Consider the following 20,379-nt stretch of genomic DNA (forward strand, 5'->3'; position numbering starts at 1 on the left):
TCCTCAAAAAAGGCTCATTGCTCCCCGTCCTCTGTCATCTCAGGGAGAGGAATTAGTCGGGCAACTGGCCGGATATATGTCCGGTTCTTTACCTGGATCTCCACCGATCTAACACGACCATCGGTCCCAGGCATGATCTTAGTGATACGGCCCACAGGCCAGGAGGCTCGAGGCAGCTGAGGGTCCACCATCATTACGACTTGGCCAGTTTCCAGGCTGGCCATTTCTCTCCTCCATTTCCCTCTGTGCTGTAGACTTGGTAGGTAATCCCGAATGAATCGGGCCCAGAAATGGTCAGCCAAGATCTGGCTGTGTCGCCACCGGCGCCTGCCAACGAGGTTGGTATCAGCGTACATGGCTTGAGGAAGTGATGCATCTCGGCGTCCCATCAAGAGCATATTCGGTGTAACCGGATCGGGGTCAGCGATGTCTGCAGAGAGATATCCCAAGGGTTTGGAGTTCAGAATCCCTTCCACCTCTATCAGGAAAGTCCGCAAGACAGTTTGGTCCCCCAGTACAACTCGTAAGGCCGTCTTTACAGATTTGATCTCTCGCTCCCATGTTCCCCCAAAATGAGGAGCTCCTGGAGGGTTAAATTTGAATGAGATTTGTTGGTCCATCAGCTGATCCTGGAGGCTGGGTTCCATGGCTTGGAAGGCTTCCTCTAACCTGGCTTCTCCTGCCTTGAAGTTTGTGCCTCTGTCAGCCAGGATCTCGTAGGGTTTCCCCCGTCGGGAGATAAACCGCCGTAGGGCCATGAGGAACGCTTCAGTATCCAAACTCTCCAGTAGGTCCAGGTGGACACATCTAGTGGTCAAACATTTGAATAGAATGCCCCAGCGCTTTTCCACTCGACGACCTAACTTGATCATCAAGGGGCCAAAGCAATCCACTCCTGTTGACCAGAAGGGTGGTTTGAGGAGGTGCAAGCGAGCAGGGGGTAAATCTGCCATTTTGGGCACTGTGGCTCTGGCCCGCCATCTCTGACATTCCACACAGGCGTATTGGTGCTTACGAATGGCTCCTCGTATTCCACCAACTCCATGGGCTTTTTCTACACACACAACACACACACACACACATTTTACAAATGGGGGGCCCTGGGAATCGAACCCACAACTCGTGGTGGTGCAGGCGCCATGCTCTACCAACTGAGCCATAAAATGCTATTTTGTCCTGCTACAGCGGTAAATATATAAAATAAAAGCTTATTCCGAATGAAGCGAACTTCCCCACCTCTCCGTCATGGTTTAAACCAGTGACAGTTTCAAGTTGTTTCAGTCGCAGTAATCTCTTTACTCTGCCTCTCTCATGGTCTTGAGCTTTTGCTAGCAAACTCAGGAGACTCAGATGGCTGTATTTCAGCCCCTTTTCAGGTGTCGATTTTTCTTTTTACAAAAAAAAAAGTCCATTTATCAGCATCAATTAATGCAAGTTACAACAGTGTCATTACACTGATGTTATGTAAAATGTTTCTTTCTGTTCATTAAATGTTAGGTGCACTGTTTGGATACTGGAATTATTTTGGAATGGATGAACTTGTGCAGGTAGCCTACTTTTTGAGGTGATTTGACAGTCAGATGAAAACACGACAGGTTGTGTTCACGTCACATTAAAAAAAGGTAATACATTTTTACCATTAAAATACATGTCTTTACCATTAGGCATAAAAAAAATATATATTCCCCCATTCTGTATGGTTTGTATTGGTTACATCAAAAGGCAATGGGAGACCAAATATGAGGGATGATACAGCATATACCCAACATTTGGTATATCATTGGTCACGGACGTTACACATATACAGTGCATTCAGAAAGTATTCAGACCCCTTGACTTTTTCCACATTGTTATGTTACAGCCTTATTCTAAAATGTATTAAATTGTTTTTGTTCCCCTCAATCTACCCAAGATACGACAACTGTGTTGCTCCATCTTGGCAGTGTCTCCTTTCTTCCATCTACAGGCCAAAAAGGAGCCGTTACTGTCAGGAATCCAGAGTTCATTTCTACTCAAATGACTACATACCATTTTGGTTATGGGAGACAAATCAACATTTCTATACAACTCTTTTTCCCTAAAAGGCAAAGTAATGTTCCCTCCATTTCAAACCAGACAGGAAACTTGGGTAACAAAGTAGAATTTAATCCATGAGAGCCTTTCTTCACCCCTGTAGCATCTAGGTACGTGGAGGAGTGGTGGGGTCTTTGCTACTCACCGTGACACTGCGGATGACGCCCGTCTGGTTAACCACCTGGCTGTCCAGGAAGGTGTCCTTAACGCGCACCAGGATGTCGGTGGTGACCCAGTCGCAGGAGGTCTGGTCGATGTTGGAGCCTGGGGTGTGGGGGTTGTAGCCGCCAGGGGAGGGGGCGCCGGGGGTCATGGGGCTGTAGCCTACCGGGCTGGGGCTCGGACTGGCCTGGGGTGGGACGACAGGAGAAAACAAAGATCAGGCCGATGGAACTTAGATTTGAAAGTGTTTCAACGATGCATCGTTCTGACAACAGCCAAAACACCACACAGAGAGAATGTTCGCTTAGTTGTTGAAGCACGTGTACATACCAATGGGACCAAAAGAAAGGCAATGCAGCTCTCTGATCAGCACTCTTTTCAAATCTTTATTTAGACACCTTAAAAAGGAAAACACTTCAAAAATATATTTGGGTATTTTTCATTAGTCCACTGTTAATACAGTCCCAAAATGTTTTGCATGCCAGTAGTCAAGATTTTGGACTTTCGAGAAGCAAAGTGTCACATCAATATGATGACGCAAAACGTATTTAAGCGAATGTTCTTTCTGCATGGTGTTTTGAGAAACACGTTAATCTTCAGCTCTTGTTGGAATGACGCGTCGTTAAAACACAGTGACGATTTTTCCTTTTAATGTAACATAATTATATGATCACCTATAGATGCTAACAGGCCTATTGAGGCGGCTTATTCTACAACAAAACACTAAATCACATATTTGGTATATCATTGTGCACGGTGTTACACATACACAGTGCATTCGGAAAGTATTCAGACCCTTTGACTTTTTCCACATTTTGTTATGTTACAGCCTTATTCTAAAATGGATTAAATCGTTTTTTTCCCCTCATCAATCTATGATACCCCATAATGACATAGTAGGTTTAGAAATGTTTGCAAATGTAAAAAATAAACCCTCTGGAAATATCACATTTACTTAAGTATTCAGACCCTTAACTCAGTACTTTGTTGAAGCACCTTTGGCAGCGATTACAGCCTCGAGTCTTCTTGGGCATGACGCTACAAGCTTGGCACACCTGTATTTGGAGAGTTTCTCCCATTCTTCTTTGCAGAACCTAACAAGCTCTGCCAGGTTCAAGTTCAGGCCCCTCAAGGACATTCAGAGACTTGTCCTGAAGCCACGCCTGCGTTGTCTTGGCTGTGTGCTTAGGGTCATTGTCCTGTTGGAAGGTGAACCGTCACCCCAGTCTGAGGCCCTTAACGCTCTGGAGCAGGTTTTCTTCGAGGACATCTTTGTACTCCGTTCATCTTTCCCGTGACCCTGACTAGTCTCCCAGTCCATGCCACTGAAAAACATCCCCACAGCATGATGCTTCCACCATGCTTCACCGTAGGGATGGTGCCAGGTTTCCTCCAGATGCGGTGCTTGTCATTCAGGCCAAAGAGTTCAATCTTGGTTTCATCAGATAATCTTGCTTTTCATGGTTTGAGAGTCTTTAGGTGCCTTCTGGCAAACTCCAAGCAGGCTGTCATGTGCCTTTAACTGAGGAGTGGCTTCCGTCTGGCCACTCTACCATAAAGGCCTGATTGGTGAAGTGCTACAGTGATGGGAGAACCTTCCAGAAGGACAACCATCTACACAGAGGAACTCTGGAGCACTGTCAGAGTGCCCATCGGGTTCTTGCTCACCTCCTTGACCAAGGCCCTTCTCCCGATTGCTCAGTTTGGCCGGGCGGCCAGATCTAGGAAGAGTTGGTAGTTCTAAACTTCTTCCATTTAAGAATGACTACTTGGTAGTTCTAAACTTTTTCCATTTAAGAATGACGAAGGCCACTGTGTTCTTGGGGTTCTTCAATGCTTCAGAAATGTTTTGGTACCCTTCCCCAGATCTGTGCCTCGACACAATCCTGTCTCAGAGCTCTACGGACAATTCCTTCAACCTCATGGCTTGGTTTTTGCTCTGACATGCACTGTCAATTTAAGGAAATGTGAAAAAGGGAAGGGATCTGAATACTTTCCGAATGCCCTGTATATTGACGCAATAACTACATAAGCCTAGACTACAGTAGCCTAAAATTAGAACATGAAATTGATTTCAAAATACAGGCCTAGGTAGCCTACTGTATTTATCTTTTAACGCAGTCATCCCAGTTTGCATTTTAAACATCTTTTTCTAACTTTCACTTGTTTGAAACATTTGTGAAGACATTGGCAACTTTGTATTTGTAGTCAACTTCGTCCTGGGAGTTACCGGCGTTCAAAAAGATAGAAATCTTGATTCTATGTTTAGCGGAGAACTGAGTATAAGGTGCTGTTGGAAATCGGCTAAACTTTGAACATTGAGATATTAAATAAATGATAGAGACAAAGCCTTGAATAGAAAGCGTTTGTAAAAAGCCAGAAGGCTTTGGAATGTGTTTGATGGAGGAGAGGAGAGCGATGTGTTGATATAGGGAAGACAGATGGATATCTGTGGATCAGGAGGTGAGGTCAGTTCCCCTTAAGGGAGTAATCCGGGTTGCTATCTGGTCACCTTCTTTCCTGTGGAGCCATAAACTGTAAAGAGGAGTGTCTTAAGTAGGATGCATATAAACTGTGATGTCTGAAATGTTTAGCTGTCCGTTTTCAGCTGTACAGAACCTTTGGGAAGAATAAACTTGGTTAAAGCTTCTCTAGTGTCCGTGGGTTATTTACTCTGAAAAATAAGAACCTAACAGTGCCAAAAGGGCAACAAAGCATCTGGACCACTACAATAGCTGACACAGTCAGTAAATAACGAGCATTTTTAAGAGCAACTTCAATAACAATGGTTATGAGAAGCAGCTCGGAGATTAACGTTGCGCCTACGGAGGTTCTGATGAATTTAGCAGATTAGCCTCCAAACGTGTTTGATTGTAAAACTTTTCCCCCACATCACAGATCTGGGGAAGGGTACCATTGTATAAACCAACAGCACTAAGTCTTACTAGTATGAAAGGCAACACATCACACTGAAAGCTAAAACAGCGTATTGCAACACCCTTAAAGAGAAAGACATATGTCTGGGAAATAATATGAAGTGTGTGGCAGGGCTCGACATTAACGCTTGTCCAGAACAAGTAAAACATTTTATTTTTATAAATAAAATGGACAAGAATATACACTAAGTATACCCAACATTAGGAACACCTTCCTCATTTTGAGTTGTACCCCCCCTCCTCCCCCTAGCCTCAATTGGTCAGGGCATGGACTCTACAAGGTGTCAAAAGCGTTCCACAGGGATGCTGGCCCATGTTGACTCCAAAGCTTCACACAGTTGTCAAGTTGGCTGGGTGTCCTTTGGGTGGTGGACCATTCTTGATACACACGGGAAACGGTTGAGCGTGAAAAACGGTTGAGCGACACAAACCGGTGCGCCTGGCACCTACTACCATACCCCATTCAAAGGCACTTACATGTTTATTCATTCCCATTCACCCTTAAAATGGCACACACGTAATCCATGTCTCGATTTTTTCAAGGCTTAAAAATCCTTCTCCCGTTCATTTACACTGATTGTGACATCAATAAGGGATCATAGCTTTCACCTGGTCAGTCTGTCAGGGAAAGTGTTCTTAATGTTTTGTAAACTAAGTAAAAAAAAATGTAATCTACACTATCAAACAATTACTCAGATGAGAATTTGATCAGAGAAGCCAACATTGGAATACGTCACCCACCTTTAATCTGAGCAGATGCAGTCAGCATTTATAAAACTGTTTAACCATAAACTGAATTCTTCAAAACCTGTTTTGTCATTTTATGACACGTCTTGTTTCAAAGAAGCTTAGCCTAGCCAAAACACAACCATAGAAAATAATTCCCTCAACATTTATAAACTATTAATGTGTCATTGAAACCAGCACCTCTTATGTTCTATTGGTGGTTCCACAACATTTTATAGTCCAGTACCCTTTCAAACAATCAACCTCCAGCAACGTACCCCCTCTAGCACCCCTCTCAAATGTTGTTTTTTGCCATCATTGTAAGCCTGCCACAGACACAATATACATTTATTAAACTTAAGAATGAGTGTGAATTTGTCCCGGCTCGTGGGAAGAAACAAAGAGCTCTTATAGGACCAGAGTACAAATAATATAATCAATAATTCTGCTCTTTATTTAACCATCTTACATATAAAACCTTATTTGTTCATTGAATTTTGTGAATAACTCACCACAGGTTATTTTATATAGACAAAGTACTAGGTTGTAATTGTTTCAATATTTTTATAGGCTACCAAGGGTGGCCCACCATCCTCCAGGAGAGCCTTAAAGGGGCAGTGTTGTATTTTGAGACAGGCTTGAATATGCAAAGAGGCCAATGGGCAGAGTGTAGCCTACATTTTTCTATCTTTTCTCCATGGTAAAAAGACAGTAATGGATTTTCTTTTTTAAAGTAGTTCCGGGCATCATACAATGATGTAGAAATGGTGTTACAGACCATTTGTCTTTTTTTTGGGACAAGTGACTTGAGCTTTCAGACAAGTAAAATTAAAAATCAACATCAGTCCTACTAAGTGGCAAAAAAAACCATATGTGAAGCGTGGTGGGTCTTACCTGGTATGCCATGGGTGAGGGGGTGGGGTGGTAGCTGGCTGGTGAGTGTGTGTTCTGGTAGCCCACTGGGCTGGGGGCCACCTGATGGTAGCTCTGGGGACTGGGGCTGGGTTGGTACGAGCCCTGTGGGGAGGGGGCAGTGTATGGCGAGTACTGTTCAGTGTTGTACCTGAGGAACACACACAGTCAGTGGACTTGGCTAGGACGGAGAGAATCAAACCCACCTTGAGCAGTTGGTCGTCACTGTAAAAGGGGCCTAGAGACATTGAAAAAGAGAGCAAACAGACAATGGAATACCATGTGTGTGTGTGTGTGAGACTCACATGGCTGGGGTGCCTGGGGTCTGGGGGTTGTACTGGGGATTGACCTGGGGCGAGGGCACCTCTGGGTAGCCAGGGGTCTGGGGGTTAGGCGTGCCCCCGTAGCCCTGAGGGGACGGCGAGGGCTCGTCATCATAACCAAACTCAAAGTCATCGTCCGCCCTGAAACAAGAGGAACAGGTTAAAGGCTGTTTCCAAAGTTATCCTATTAGGAAAACATTTTCAGGATCTGTAGAAAGTACAGAAAAATAGCTGTATTAACTTTGACAACTCTTGACCAGGCAAAGAAACCCTTATCAACCATAGAATGCTGAGGCACTTTCCCACATTTAGTTTTTTCCCCACATGTAGCCTACCTGGACGGTGTGTTGGGGTTGTTGGGGTCCCACGCTCCGCTCTGCCCCGGCGTCCTGCTCCCATCATGCAGCGGGGTCTGCGAGCCGTAGTGAGGTGTACGGCTCCCTGTGGGGAACAAGGATCACCACAATGAGAATAGTTATATTGCAGGTCATAGATATATATTCTGATTGAGGGCCATAGAGGTATTTCCTTGGTGGGGTGTCTCGCTCACCATCGTGTAAGGGGGTCTGAGAGCCATACATGGGGGTACGGGAGCCTGTCCCGTACATGGGGGTCTGGGAACCGTACATGGGAGTGCGTCCGTGGGTGGAAGTCATTCCTCCATGCCTCTTGGCTCCCCTGAATGTAACAAAAACAAGTCAACAGTAATTAACACTAAAAAGGTGAACTATTGCGTTAATATCACTGTGTTCACAATATATCATTGTAATAGATCCCTGATGATGTGAACGAACATTGTGGTGAGACGCTGTCGGTCCACAGAGATGGTCTGGCATGTCGAGTGCAGCTCCACTCTGGCTGTTGACTCGGTGGCATCCTTCACCACTCCAATGTACCCTGGGAAATAATAGCAAGGGTTAGGCCAAAAGATTCCCTATTGAGAATGATCCAAGTATTGAAAGTTCAACACCCACGGTGCAACAGCATCTTCTGCTAAATGTGTTTATTGTTCATTCTATGGCAGAGGACAACCCTATCTGGTTCACATGTGACCTGGTTCGGTCCTTTATCTGCATTCATAGCAAGAAAATCCTACTTGTGTGCATTCACATGCCTTGAAGTCATTGAGAACGCAGATTGGCTAATGGCAAACAAGCTGGGTTAACAATAAACTAAAAGTACAGCTATTAAGGTTGCAAAAAAAAAAAAAGTGTTCGAAAACATTTTGCTGTTGCATTTAAGTGTCAAAAATGCTGTTATTGAGATCATTTCAATAGTATGTTACATCAGATTTTAGCATGTGGGAGAAGTGAGAGCTTGGAGGTGATAGACGAGTTTCCAGCATTACACAGCATTACCCTTGTATGGTCCCTGGGAGATGTGGACGGTCTGTCCAATCAGGTCGTTGTCCCTCCTGCCCCGGCCACGCCCCATCTGTCCACCTCCTCCACCACCCCTCTGCTGCTGGCCTGAAGGAGAGGACAGGAGTTGTGTAATGCCTGTGGTCTGATAATTGTTATTTAGTGTTGTATCCTGCACTAAGCAACTGTTCACTAATGTCTACAAATCAACAAAAGGCAGTGTAATACACAGTTTAGGGTGAGATTGGGATTAAGATCGCATGCTCTCTGTGAGCTGTACTCCACTCACCACCACCACCTGGATGCATGGGGCTGCTGATACTTGGACTCTTAGGAGCGAAGCCTCCCACGGTGAAGTTGGTGACGTCTCGAGGCTATAGCCAAAGAATGGAAGAATCAAAATGTCAACAACAGCTCTGATGGTTCCCACTGGAGAAGGTTAAGAGGTAGTTGATGGCATAGATGGAAAACTTGAAAGTGATGTGATGCAGTGAGAGCTAAATGGGAGACTGACCTTGGAGCCCCCGGCCAGCACTACGTGGCGTGTCTTGCAGACGAACATGCCCCCGTTCTCCACCAGCTTTTTACAGTGCAGGAAGGCAAAGCCTCGGAAAATGTGGCGGATCTCTCCCTCACGCCCCTGGCAAACAAACCACACCACTAATATGCTAATAACATACACATGCTAATCGCACCTTTGGCAAACAGAAAAACAGCTAGAGATAAGCAATATGACCTAAAACTCAACATACAGTCCCATTCTGTGCATGAAAATAAAGTACCAGTCCAAAGTTTGGACACACTTACACATTCAAAGGTTTTTCTTTATTTTTTACATTGTAGAATAATAGTGAAGACATCAAAACTATGAAATAACACATACGGAATCATGTAGTAACCAAAAGTGTTAAATTAAAATATATTTTAGTGATGCACCGGCGTTAAACTAGACATCGGGCCAATACCGATGTTGGCATTTTTAGCTAATGTCGGCCGATTCCGATATGTTCACCGATATATCGTGCATCCCTAATATATTTTATATGGAAGATTCTTCAAAGTAGCCACCCTTTGCCTTGATGACAGCTTTGCACACACTTCGCATTCTCGCAACCCCCCCCAAAAAACCTGGAATGAGTAGTTGTGTCCAAACTTTTGACTGGTACTGTACGTCAAAGCTCTTCAAGCCGACTTACCAATTTTGTCAATAGGGGTTGAGTTCAGACTAATTCCGTTTACTTTTCCATTCAACGTTTTGTTTTTCCTGGTTTCAGATGTCATTTTTGTCTCAAAATCCCTTTAAAAACAACGTTGTAATGTTCTAAGGCCACAACAAGGCTTATACGAAATCAGGAGACCACGTTTGAGGTCTGGGGAAAATTTAAGGAATTTTCATTTTTGGGTGTAGAGCCGCTTCAAATTTAAGTGTACACCAGCAAGAGACTTGTTCGGTTAGCAGTGTTTCTATAGCACAAATGTGACTGCAGAGTTTGCTAAACAAATCACCACTGGATTGATGCAAACAATCATGATTATTCTGCTAGGTAGGCTACTTTGTAGTTAACATTTAAATTGAGAAGGTTTTTTGGAAAGCCTTTCCATCTACCAGAAGATAGCGATGATGCTAATGATAACTAACGGCTACACAAAGTGGTAGGTAGACAAACGCGCACACAGCCCGAAGCAATTCCACGTTGTCTCTTCAGAAAGTTGAAGGAAACTAAGAATCACTTATGCATTTTGTTCTTGATTATGATCATCTTAGGCAAATTAATAAATGATCTAAGTTCAATACATTTAGTTGATTTCCTATTAAATGTAATACATTTTTGAATATTGTTTAATTCCGTGATTCCTGTCCACATCGCAGAATTTATAGGGCCCTACTAAAGCTGGAGTTGAGAAATACATTTATGAGTTTAGACCTATAGAAAGCAGAACTGTGGTGAATCTTACCGAGTGTGGCCCGTCGATGACCTTGACGATGTCTTTGACGTGAATGTTGTTCTGCTCAGAGTCCAGCGCTACAGCAAAGCGGTTGTCTTTCCGCCGATTCACTGCCTGGTGACGCACCATCAGCACCTTGCCGTGCATGTTGAGGACCTGGGGAGAAGAAGAGGAATATAAGTGTGAGTACTTAAGGAACGCTCAGGGATTTAGGCTTGACTGTCTCAATTTAATAGACATTACACTGTGCCAATTTTAAAATTGCGCAAAATCACTCAAGCTCCCATTTCAAGAACAGATGGTGGACCAAACATCTCTCCAGCAGGCACACAACAACGACTCCAAGCCACACACCCAATCTCTTGTAAAATAACATTTATTTTGTCCTAATCTGAACCTGATCATTTAAGTGGAAATGTATTTTGGGGAAGAGTAATATGAGTGCCAACCTGGAATGTCTCTCTCTCCAGCCTGACAATAACTCCCACGGTCTGGGGGTCCAGTTGGACCAGCTCCCCCCATTCGTGTTGGCCCCCGGCATCTACCCCTGATGCCGTCTCAGAGCACAGCTGCAAGTCCCGGGGCAGGACCTTCAACTGCAGAGCACACACACACCCCCCCGTAACATTGATAATGGTTCACTGAAGTTACGTAGGAATGATGTAAAATATCATTATTTAAAAAAATAGATGTCCCAGTTCAATAATGTGATGTTGCTTACCTCGTGCATGGTGAGGTCAGAGAAGAGGATGACAAAGTTCTCCTCCACGCGTACGATGAGGCCGGTGTCGCCCTCGTAGCGGCCTGCTATCACCTTGACGTGGTCACCCATATGGAAGTACTTCCTCAATTCATGGGCTGGGAACTCCAGCGGATCCTGCACACAGACCAGACATCAATAACAAACCATTACTTTGTATCAGTGCCAATGAGAACAGAACACTGTCTGGGAATGTCTGGCCGCCTCATGTGAACGTTTTTATCTCGTAATTCTATCCGTCCCACATTTTTGGGAAGCCCCATTTCTTCATCATGCTGTGATGGGAGTTAGTTCTCTAAATTCCAGTTTTTGTGGCTTGACTAATAACTAACCACATTATTCCTATGCAAACAAGAATCTGGTTTGTGATCGCTTGACCCCGGGTCAATGTCTTTGGCTTGTTTTTAACAACAAGCAGACTGAATATCTTACTTTAGGGCCTGAGAACATCTGAACAAAATTCTGCCGAAAACTAGCAGAACATTATGTACCGTTTTGACAATTCTAACCAATGTGAACCTGTTTCCACACAATTTGACTTTAGGCCCAACTCTAGTAGGACAAATCTGAAATGTCCTCCCAATGTCATTGTCTGCTTGGTGCTTGTCATTACCTTCAGGTCCTCATGCTTGGGCATGATGGTGATCTTGTTGCCATCCACACTCAGGATCTTGCCCTGCAAGTTGATCAGCTCCCCTTCACACACCTCCACGTTGTCCCCGGCCTGGAGGTTGTGCTCACGCTCTTTACCTGTGGTCACATAAGACATGTCTCTTACAAAAGCAGATACACATAAATGAAAACCAGAAAGTAAATACCAAATCTCGTATAACCTGAGCATGCTTTAGAAGTGGCTGTTACCTGCGGTTTCAGTCACCACCTCCAGATCAATGCCTTCTGGCTGGTCCTCAAACTTCTCCAGCTCTGACAGAGTGGGTTTCACTCCTTCAGTGATCTATAGATCACAATAATGAGACAGCCATGGGTACAGATAACTAAGAATTGATTAAGTATAGTCCGGCCCAGGAGTGTGAAGGTGAACGGAAAGGCTGGAGCAACGAACCGCCCTTGCTGTCTCTGCCTTGCCGGTTCCCCTCTTTCCACTGGGATTCTCTGCCTCTAACCCTATTACAGGGGCTGAGTCACTGGCTTACTGGTGTTCTTCCATGCCGTCCATGGGAGCGGTGCGTCACTTGAGTGGGTTGAGTCACTGACGCGGTCTTCCTGTCTGGGTTGGCGCCCCCCCCCCCTCCCCTTGGGTTGTGCCATGGCGGAGACCGTTGTGGGCTATACTCGGCCTTGTCTTAGGACGGTAAGTTGGTGGTTGGAGACATCCCTCTAGTGGTGTGGGGGCTGTGCTTTGGCAAAGTGGGTGGGGTTATATCCTGCCAGTTTGGCCCTGTCCGGGGGTATCATCGGATGGGGCCACAGTGTCTTCTGATCCCTCCTGTCTCAGCCTCCAGTATTTATGCTGCAGTAGTTTATGTGTCGGGGGGCTAGGGTCAGTCTGTTACATCTGGAGTATTTCTCGTCTTATCCGGTGTCCTGTGTGAATTTAAATATGCTCTCTCTAATTCTCTCTTTCTGTCTTTCTCTCGGAGGACCTGAGCCCTAGGACCATGCCTCAGGACTAACTGGCATGATGACTCCTTGCTGTCCCCAGTCCACCTGGCCGTGCTGCTGCTCCAGTTTCAACTGTTCTGCCTGCGGCTATGGAACCCTGACCTGTTCACCGGACGTGCTTGTTGCACCCTCGACAACTACTATGATTATTATTATTTGACCATGCTGACATTTTAACATCTTGACCATGTTCTGTTATAATATCCACCCTGCACAGCCAGAAGAGGACTGGCCACCCCTCATATCCTGGTTCCTCTCTAGGTTTCTTGCTAGGTTTTTGGCCTTTCTAGGGAGTTTTTCCTAGGGAGTTTTTCCTAGCCACCGTGCACGGTGCTTTTTCCTAGCCACCGTGCTTCTTTCACATGCATTGCTTGCTGTTTGGGGTTTTAGGCTGGGTTTCTGTACAGCACTTTGAGATATCAGCTGATGTACGAAGGGCTATATAAATAAATTTGATTTGAGAACACTTTTCAGCCCCATTTTTCACTATAGGGCTTTCAACAAATGGTTAATAAAAACAGTGTTGAGGCAACGTGGTCGTCTTACCACAGCAGACATGGCAAAGCTCTTGAAGAGGAACCCTTTACGGCTGTAGCGGTTAGCTTCAAATATCATGAAGTCTCCATCATGGCTGACATCCCCACCAAGTGACCTGGAAGAAAACACCATCAGGAAGTAACCGAGGCTGCGATCTTATCTATTTAGGACAGTGTAATCAAATCCCCAATAATGATAGTCTTCAGGACATGTTTCATTGTACCTAATCTTTTCTGCATCGAAGAGTCTCTGGGCTGGTCTCTTGAACTTCTTCCGCTTTGCAAACCAGTCTTTCTGGGAGACAGACAAGAGGAAGAGTGTCAGGGGATATCAAAGTTGAGGGTGGTGAGTAGCCCATAACAGAGTGCTGGCGTGTCTTACCATGCTCATGCGGGCCTTAATTCTGTCCAAATCTATCCTGGGAATCATCTTCAGTGATATCGTGTTCTGACTGGGCTCCACATAGTCCACCTAAAAGGAGAATACATGTATGTTCCAAGAATATGGTAAGGATATTTACCTTTGTCTTCAAAATACCTTTTCATCAGTCTTCACAAGTGTTGACTTCCACAATGTGTTTCAAGCATACCTGGGCAATGTCATCTTTGTAGAGGCCTCTCTTGAGTCGGACCCAGGACTTGGGCTTGAGGTTGGTCACCTCTTTGACCACCTTGAGGACGTCTGTCATCTCCTTGATGGGAACCATCTGCTGGTTCCAGAAGCCCATCCTCAGGTTGCCTATTCCGTCAATTGCAGCCTTGACGTGAGTCTGCTTGTAAGACTCCACATAGATGTAACCTTTGACATGTTCGGGAGCCACTACCGACTTGATTTGGAGGGGCTGTGTAGAAATGGTGTATAGGAAACCGTTTCACAGGTTGTCAAAGTGCACTTGTATGTATGTATGTATGTATGTATGTATGTATGCATGCATGTATATATACACACATACATACACACACAATATATACATACATATACTATCAAGAGATCCATCATATAAAACACTAAATGTAAACATTAGCATCTTATTACATAGAACATTTCAAATAAAATCTTATTAGGTGACATGCACCGAATACAACAGGTGCAGACCTTACATACTTACGAGCCCCTAACCAACAGTGCAGTTTAAAAAAATACAGATAAGAATAAGAGATAAAAGTAACAAGTAATTAAAGAGGAGCAGTAAAAAAATAATATATATACACAGGGGGGTGCCGGTACAGAGTTAATGTGTGGTGCCACCGGTTAGTTGAGGTAGTATGTACATGTAGGTAGAGTTAATTAAAGTGACTATGTATAGATGACAACAGAGCGTTGCAGTGGTGTGAAGAGGGGAGGGGGAATGCAAATAGTCTGGGTAGCAATTTGACTAGATGTTCAGGAGTCTTATGGCTTGGGGGTAGAAGCTGTGAATGCAGAAAATGAGGGCGGGGACATACCGTGTCTGTGAATTGATAGGCAATGAATTTCCTCATCAATGCGATGGCAGTTGCTCTCTCTTCTCCAATCTGTAATGACAAAATGCATGACATAGGCAAAATTACTTTTAAAAAAAAAATGGTTTGTGTGCTGAACTTTAGGATGTCTACACTAAAATATAAGCTCCATACCTTACACTTGACCGTCCAAAGATTAGGATCCCTTTGAAAAAGAAAATACAATACCAAGAACATTGAGAATATGTATATATTGGATTGTTGTAATGCACTAAAAATCCATTCCCCATCTTGGTGAAGGTGATACATACTTGACGCCAGGGAGCAGCTGCTGCTGGGTGATGTCATCAGACAGTTCCTCAGAACCCCCAAGAAAACTAGAGGGAATCAAAAACCGATATTTCAGTCAAAGGGATAACCGGTAAAATCAATGTTGAAACAACAATTAACAGATTACTGTGAAAATGCTCACTCATTTCCTGATTGCTTGGCATATTTCCTCATGTAATATTCACCCAAGGCCTCTTCTCTGGAATCTCTGAAATATCCAAACATTCAAATGTCAGACTTCAAGAACACAGCTTTGCATAGTATCAACTGGAACAGTAATGGAAAGAAGCCTAGCCACTCGTAGCCCATATGAACACATTACCTCCAGAGGTTCTGCAGCCTGCGGGAGCCAGAGTTGTCCTCATCCAGGACCACATGGTCAATGTTGGACACTGAAGAGTAAAGCAGACTCAGTGAGCACATTAGTCACACAAAAAACAATTTAATGTATAAGATTGAATGTAAAAGTTCTCAGTTCAAACAAGTGGTCCTTTAAAGAACCTAATCTGTGTACACCTATGTCTAGCCCTAAGTGGCAGGTGGGTCTATTTCATACTGGAAGAAGTAAAACACTTACCCTCCGCTTCCTCTGCTCCGGGCCAGGCAGGTTAAGGTAGAGGGAGAAAAACACATTAAGAGCCAAATGAGATTGTCATACACACACAGCAAAGAGATGCAGGGGCAGACAGGAACAAATGAAAGGAAGAACATTTTTACATGAATGATGGTCAAAGACCAAATGGCTCATGAGACCATGGATGATTGTAATGTGGGTAATTGTAATGTGGATGCTTATGAGTCTTTGTGATATGGCTGATTGATGAGCCAAAAAAAGCTTAAACAATCAATATCAGTTAGCTAAATCACACATATTAGCTTTCTTCTAGCAGGTAGCATTTCAGGCAAATGGTCACACTTGGTTCACTCTTTGATCACATAAGTGCCTAGAACCCCATGGTCTGATTACTTACTACAGATAAGGTTGTACATTTTGGGTAATACTCAGAGGTGGAAACTTTCCGTGGGAATTAACGGAATATATGAAAATTAATATTAATTCAATTTAAATGTAGATTGCTTTTTGCATTGGATATATTTACCATATGGAGACAGAAACAAACCTCTTACCTTATCATAAGTAGACAATTGCAAATAATTGAATCCTTCCAATAGAAATAAAAACAATTTAGTTATGAATTGAACTTTAATTAAATGAGTCGACTCATCCCGAGACGATTTCACTGAAGAACAAAAGAAAGAGAATATTGAATGATCCATCGCATCTCTGTAAAATGATAGTTTCTGGACTAAAGCTTTAGTTGTCTTCCTCTCAGGCTTCCATGTCTTCTCCCTGGACCTCCTCAAAGTCCACCTCTTGAACGTCAGACTCTGAGGCCTCATCTTCACTGTCACTTTCCAACGTTGAGGATGGCTCATTGTCAGGCTCAAAAAGCCTCAAATTTCCACAGATTGCCACCAATTCTTCAACCCTTATATTGGTCAACCTGTTGCGTACTTTGGTGTGTGTGTTCCCAAACAAGAACCAGGCGGCTGATGTTGGTGGGATTTGGAGGATGATGAAAACAATAGGGGAAAGAGCCTCAGATCCACAAAGTCCCTTCCACCAGGTGCTGATGAGATATGTTGGCACAACGGCCATATTGCACCTCCTTCCCAAAGCCCTTGCTTGGAAGTGTACTTCACCAGACTGCCAAGAACCTTGCCCTCATCTAGGCCAAGGTGACGAGACACGGTAGTGATGACACCATAGGCCTTGTTGATCGCTGCGTCAGACAGGATGCTCTTGCCAGCATACACGCTGCAGCATGTGTGGGCTTCAGGCAGAAGTCTTCGCGATTTTTATGCATTTCAGAACTGCTGTTTCCTCTGCTTGGAGCAACAGTGAAGTGGGCAGGGCAGTACGGATTTCTCCTCTTACATCTGCAAGCAGAGTCTGAACATCAGACAGGATGGCATTGTCTTCCTCAATCCGTACAATGGCTACTGCTATAGGTTTCAGGTGTTTCAGGCTGCTTACCACTCTCTCCCAAAATACATCATCCAGGAGGATCCTCTTGATGGGGCTGTCCATATCGGCAGACTGTGATATGGCCATTTCTTGGAGAGACTCCTTCCCCTCCAGAAGACTGTCAAACATGACGACAACACCACCCCAATGGCTGTTGCTGGGCAGCTTCAATGTGATGCCCTTATTCTTCTCACGTTGCTTGGTGAGGTAGATTGCTGTTATAACTTGTTGATCATTCACATACCTAACCATTTCCTTGGCTCTCTTGTAGAGTGTATCCATTGTTTTCAGTGCCATGATGTCCTTGAGGAGCAGATTCAATGCATGTCTGTCACCAGTGCAAATACCTTCTGTGGTCCAAGGTCATTGATGACTGCCTTCAGCTCATCTGCAATGTAGAGACTGGTGTGTCTGTTGTCCATTGTGTTCCTGCTCTTGTAGAATACTGGTTGAGGGGTGGAGATGTAGCTAATGATTGCTTGCCCATGAACATTCGACCACCCATCAGAGATGATTGCAATACAGTCTGCTTTCTCTGTGATTAGCTTGCCCATCACTTGAACTCTGTTGTACTCTGCATCCAGCAAATGAGTAGATAAAGCATGTCTAGTTGAACGGGTGTATGCTGGGCGAAGAACATTCAGAAGTCTCTTGCAATACACATTGCCTGTGAGCAGAGGTGAACCAGTTGCATACACAGCTTGAGCAAGACATTCATCAACATTTCTCTGACTATGTTCCTCCATTGAGTCAAAAGAACTTTGGATTCCAGGATTCCAGCTGTTATCGATATGGTGTCTGATTCATCATTTTCACCTCGAATAGAAGTAGAGGGACTTTTGTCAGAGGTTTCTTGTTGAAGGCACTGAGGGAACTTTATGCACTTGGCCAGATGATTCTGCATCTTTGTTGCATTCTTCACATGATTTGGCACAGTATTTGCAAATGTACACATTTCCTTCTACATGAGCTGCAGTGAAATGTCTCCACACATCAGATAGTGCCCGTGGCATTTTCCTGTAAAGATTACAAAAAAATGTGTAAAAAAATAATAAAATACAATTCCATGTACAGATAAATAAATAGTTAAGCAGTTAGATTAAATGACTCCTTTGTAAGATACATGTTTTAAAATGAAACATGTATGGAAACAGGTGAATTAACACTCCTCAGTTAGCAGGCTCAAGCAAGCTAAAACCCACATGGTAGCAAAAACTACCTAGCAGAAATTGTTAACAAGTTAGAAATTATTTAAAACACTGCTGTAGGCAACTAAACTCAGCAAAAAAAGAAACATCCTCTCACTGTCAGCTGTGTTTATTTTCAGCAAACTTAATGTGTAAATATTTGTATGAATATAACAAGATTCAACAACTAAGACGTAAACTGAACAAGTTCCACAGACATGTGACTAACAGAAATTAAATAATGTGCCCCTGAAAAAAGGAGGGGGGGGGTGTCAAAATCAAAAGTAACAGTCAGTATCTGGTGTGGCCACTAGCTGCATTAAGTACTGCAGTGCATCTCCTCCTCATGGACTGCACCAGATTTGCCCGTTCTTGCTGTGAGATGTCACCACACTCTTCCACCAAGGAACCTGCAAGTTCCCGGACATTTCTGGGGGAGAATGGCCCTAGCCCTCACCCTCCGATCCAACAGGTCCCAGATGTGCTCAATGGGATTGAGAGTCGGGCTCTTCGCTGGCCATGGCAGAACACTGACATTCCAGTCTTGCAGGAAATCACGCACAGAACGAGCAGTATGGCTGGTGGCATTGTCATGCTGGAGGGTCATGTCAGGATGAGCCTGCAGGAAGGGTACCACATGAGGGAGGAGGATGTCATCCCTGTAACGCACAGCGTTGAGATTGCCTGCAATGACAACAAGCTCAGTCCGATGATGCTGTGACACCACCCCAGACCATGACTGACCCTCCACCTCGATCCCGCTCCAGAGTACAGGCCTCGGTGTAAAGCCCATTCCTTCGACAATAAACGCGAATCCAACCATCACCCCTGGTGAGACAAAACCGCGACTCGTCAGTGAAGAGCACGTTTTGCCAGTCCTGTCTGGTCCAACGACGGTGGGTTTGTGCCCATAGGCGATGTCTGGTGAGGACCTGCCTTACAACAGGCCTACAAGCCCTCAGTCCAGCCTCTCTCAGCCCATTGCGGACAGTCTGAGCACTGACCGGAGGGATTGTGTGTTCTTGGTGTAACTCGGGCAGTTGTTGCCATCCTGTACCTGTCCCGCAGGTGTGATGTTCGGATGTACCGATCTTGTGCAGGTGTTGTTACACGTGGTCTGCCACTGCGAGGACGATCAGCTGTCCGTCCCGTCTTAGGCATATCACAGTACGGATATTGCAGTTTATTGCCCTGGCCACATCTGCAGTACTCATGCCTCCTTGCAGCATGCCTAAGGCACATTCACACAGATGAGCAGGAACCCTGAGCATCTTTCTTTTGGTGTTTTTCAGAGTCAGTAGAATGGCCTCTTTAGTGTCCTAAGTTTTCATAACTGTAACCTTAATTGCCTACCGTCTGTAAGCTGTTAGTGTCTTAACAACCGTTCCACAGGTGCATGTTCATTAATTGTTTATGGTTCATTGAACAAGCACAGGAAAGTGTTTAAACCCTTTACAATGAAGATATATGAAGTTATTTGGATTTTTACAAATTATCTTTGAAAGACAGGATCCTGAAAAAGGGATGTTTCTTTTTTTGCTGAGTTTATTTACTAGTTAACAAAAAAATTATGTCGTAAAATATATTCACCCCACCCAGTATTGTAATCAAAACTTACCAGAAAGCATGTAGTCCTTGGCTCAGACAGTGTAGTAGTGTTGGCTCAATAGCATCTCATTAGCATGCAAGATCTTGAGAATCAGCTGTACATGTGATGGAAGAATGCACTGTGCATGCAGAGGGTTGCAATTCCATTGAATTGGGGATAGTTTAACCAAAATATGCCACAAGACCTAGAATTGCCTTATGTGTATCCCACCAAAAAAACATTCACTGTTATAAGATCACTTTTTTGAGGAATTTAAGCAAAAAATCCCAGGCTTAACTTCCGGAAAGTTTCCGACCCTTTGCATCCCTACTGATTAGTCATAACTCTGCCGGTGTCAGGTTAACATACCGTCCAACAACATTTCTACAATATTTTCCTGACTAGTAAATAGGTCACAGCTGTCAAATACAGATTACCTCATA

General features: G+C 44.2%; 1 protein-coding gene across 4 annotated transcripts in view; it reads right to left on the minus strand.

The window, feature by feature from the left end:
* LOC106612680 (transcription elongation factor SPT5) overlaps window positions 1-20,379 on the minus strand; it is a 28,393-nt gene that overhangs the window by 1,802 nt on the left and 6,212 nt on the right. For 3 of the 4 annotated variants that reach the window (XM_045724401.1, XM_045724400.1, XM_014214085.2), the window contains 24 exons: window positions 15,710-15,721; window positions 15,455-15,524; window positions 15,275-15,340; window positions 15,114-15,179; window positions 14,977-15,007; window positions 14,806-14,874; window positions 13,950-14,201; window positions 13,742-13,831; window positions 13,584-13,654; window positions 13,370-13,475; window positions 12,062-12,155; window positions 11,814-11,950; window positions 11,162-11,317; window positions 10,890-11,036; window positions 10,450-10,596; window positions 9,008-9,133; window positions 8,783-8,867; window positions 8,491-8,601; window positions 7,927-8,029; window positions 7,683-7,810; window positions 7,468-7,573; window positions 7,115-7,273; window positions 6,792-6,960; window positions 2,219-2,422 (listed from right to left, as the gene is read on the minus strand). In XM_045724401.1, coding sequence (XP_045580357.1) covers window positions 2,219-2,422; window positions 6,792-6,960; window positions 7,115-7,273; window positions 7,468-7,573; window positions 7,683-7,810; window positions 7,927-8,029; window positions 8,491-8,601; window positions 8,783-8,867; window positions 9,008-9,133; window positions 10,450-10,596; window positions 10,890-11,036; window positions 11,162-11,317; window positions 11,814-11,950; window positions 12,062-12,155; window positions 13,370-13,475; window positions 13,584-13,654; window positions 13,742-13,831; window positions 13,950-14,201; window positions 14,806-14,874; window positions 14,977-15,007; window positions 15,114-15,179; window positions 15,275-15,340; window positions 15,455-15,524; window positions 15,710-15,721 — 2,705 coding nt within the window. Of the gene's footprint in view, window positions 1-665; window positions 1,055-2,218; window positions 2,423-6,791; window positions 6,961-7,114; window positions 7,274-7,467; window positions 7,574-7,682; window positions 7,811-7,926; window positions 8,030-8,490; window positions 8,602-8,782; window positions 8,868-9,007; window positions 9,134-10,449; window positions 10,597-10,889; window positions 11,037-11,161; window positions 11,318-11,813; window positions 11,951-12,061; window positions 12,156-13,369; window positions 13,476-13,583; window positions 13,655-13,741; window positions 13,832-13,949; window positions 14,202-14,805; window positions 14,875-14,976; window positions 15,008-15,113; window positions 15,180-15,274; window positions 15,341-15,454; window positions 15,525-15,709; window positions 15,722-20,379 lie in introns of those variants that run through there. The other variant, XM_045724402.1, reaches the window with a different exon arrangement.

This window comes from Salmo salar, chromosome ssa09 (assembly GCF_905237065.1).
Source record: "Salmo salar chromosome ssa09, Ssal_v3.1, whole genome shotgun sequence".
Lineage (NCBI taxonomy): Eukaryota > Metazoa > Chordata > Actinopteri > Salmoniformes > Salmonidae > Salmo > Salmo salar.